This window comes from Octopus bimaculoides, chromosome 17 (assembly GCF_001194135.2).
Source record: "Octopus bimaculoides isolate UCB-OBI-ISO-001 chromosome 17, ASM119413v2, whole genome shotgun sequence".
NCBI lineage: Eukaryota > Metazoa > Mollusca > Cephalopoda > Octopoda > Octopodidae > Octopus > Octopus bimaculoides.
The window spans coordinates 14375665-14377609 of record NC_068997.1 but is presented as its reverse complement, the minus strand read 5'-3'; the positions used below and the strand labels follow the sequence as shown (position 1 = coordinate 14377609).

The 1945-nt window shown below is 34.4% G+C and overlaps 2 protein-coding genes across 3 annotated transcripts in view; one reads left to right on the top strand and one right to left on the bottom strand.

Moving 5' to 3' along the window:
• The window catches only part of LOC106876779 (uncharacterized), a 790885-nt gene that overhangs the window by 124721 nt on the left and 664219 nt on the right, over positions 1-1945 (top strand). The gene's annotated exons all lie outside the window — the stretch shown is intronic.
• The window catches only part of LOC128249712 (myb-like protein D), a 135148-nt gene that overhangs the window by 132144 nt on the left and 1059 nt on the right, over positions 1-1945 (bottom strand). The window contains exon 2 of the mRNA XM_052974126.1: positions 1111-1200. Within this exon, the coding sequence (XP_052830086.1) occupies positions 1111-1200 (90 nt within the window). The remainder of the gene's footprint in view (positions 1-1110; positions 1201-1945) is intronic.

Genomic DNA, 1945 nt, shown 5'->3' with positions numbered 1-1945 from the left:
AGAAGAAAGGGTCAATATGATGGCAATCATTTACTAGTCTAGGGTATCATTGTCAGAATTAAATAACATTCCTATCAGGGTGGTGGACGAAAATCTTGGTCATCCAGTCTGGAGGCTTACCATAATGAATATATTAAAGCATGCGCCTGTTAGCTGTTATTTATGGTATGTTGCTGACGATGATGATGATGATGACGACGATGATGATGATGATGATGATGATGATGACAATGATGATGACAATGATGATGATGATGATGATAATGATGATGACGATGATGACAATGGTGATGATGACGATGAAGATGATGACGATGATGATGATGACGATGATGATGATGATGACGATGATGATGATTGTTATAGCGATGGAATTGCTAGCTGCTACTATTGTTTTCAGTAGCAGTGGTGTTAAATGGTGGTGGTTGTGATGGTGGTGGCAGTGATTGTGATAAAAGGGGAAAGAATGGTGTCACTGGTGGTGGTCATGGTGGAGACATACGTGACAGTATGGTGGTGATGGCGACAACGATGATAACGAACGATGATGGTTGGTTATAATGATGAGGATGATGATAATGATAATGATGATGATGGTGATGATGACGATGATGATGACAACGACAATGCAAACTATGATGATGGTGATGATGATTGTGGTGATATTTGTAGGTGTAGTGGTTGTAGTAGGGGTTGAGGTGATATTGGTGGTTACTGTCACAGTAGTAATAGTAGTAATAATAATAACAATGGCAAAACTGCTGGTTGTGAGGCAGGTAGGATGTTGAGGCTGTAGTAGAACTAGTAGTTCTACTACACACACACACACACATGGTCAAAAATAATATTATCATAGATATCATAAACAGCAGAGATATATCTGGCACCACCAACTAAAGTACCGAGTGAAGTACCTCCAAAGTGGTAAGCACCATAATGTATGCAACGAAGAATGGGATATTTATTATAACAATGATAATATTGATATTCCTGATAACACTATTTTTGGGCTTACATTTGATAACACTACTCTTGGTGATACCTTGATACACCACTGTTGGCGATATTCTTGATAACATTAATTATTAGTGATATTTTAGATAATACTACTTTTGTATTGCTCTTTGATAGCACCATTGTTGGTGATGTCTTTGATAACACAATTTTTAGTGATATCCTTGATATCAACCAATAGTAATGCTATCAAAAATATTACCAAGAGACATTATTATTACAATAATCTGCCATAGTTCATTATGGTGCTTGCTACTCTGTCAATGTTTAGATCTGAGGAAGATATTTATCAAGAAACGGGTCTTCCTTAATCTACTGCTTGAAATTAAAACAAAACAAAAAAAAACCGAAAAAACAATGAAGCAAAAAGCTTCATGACATTATAGCTAACACTAAAAAAAAATCTCAATTGTCTGCCTCTGTGTGTGTGTGTGTGTGTGTCTCAAAGGGTGTCAAGGGAATATTTGTTGAAAAAAATTCGAGATTTAATTTGAAGTCAAATAAATCATTTTTTTTGGTCATTTTCTCATACTTCACACAGTGTCAACTTGGGATTGTTTGAAATGGAGAACAATGCTAATTTGTGGGGGTGAAAAATACCCCCCACCCAAAAAAAAAAAAATAAATACCCCAAACAAAACAAAATAATAATAATAATAATAATGGTGATGATGATGAAGAAAAAACAATAATAATAATTATGGTAATAAATACAGACTGAAACAGAAATTTTAAAAAATTAGGACACACATTTATGAAATCATAGTACACCAATATAGACATATACATATACAAACACATACACACACACATAAACACACATTGAAGAATGGACACGGATATAGGAGAACTTTGGAATACATACATATTCATGCATGCACTGTGCACAGACACACACACACACAAATATATATATATATATATATATATA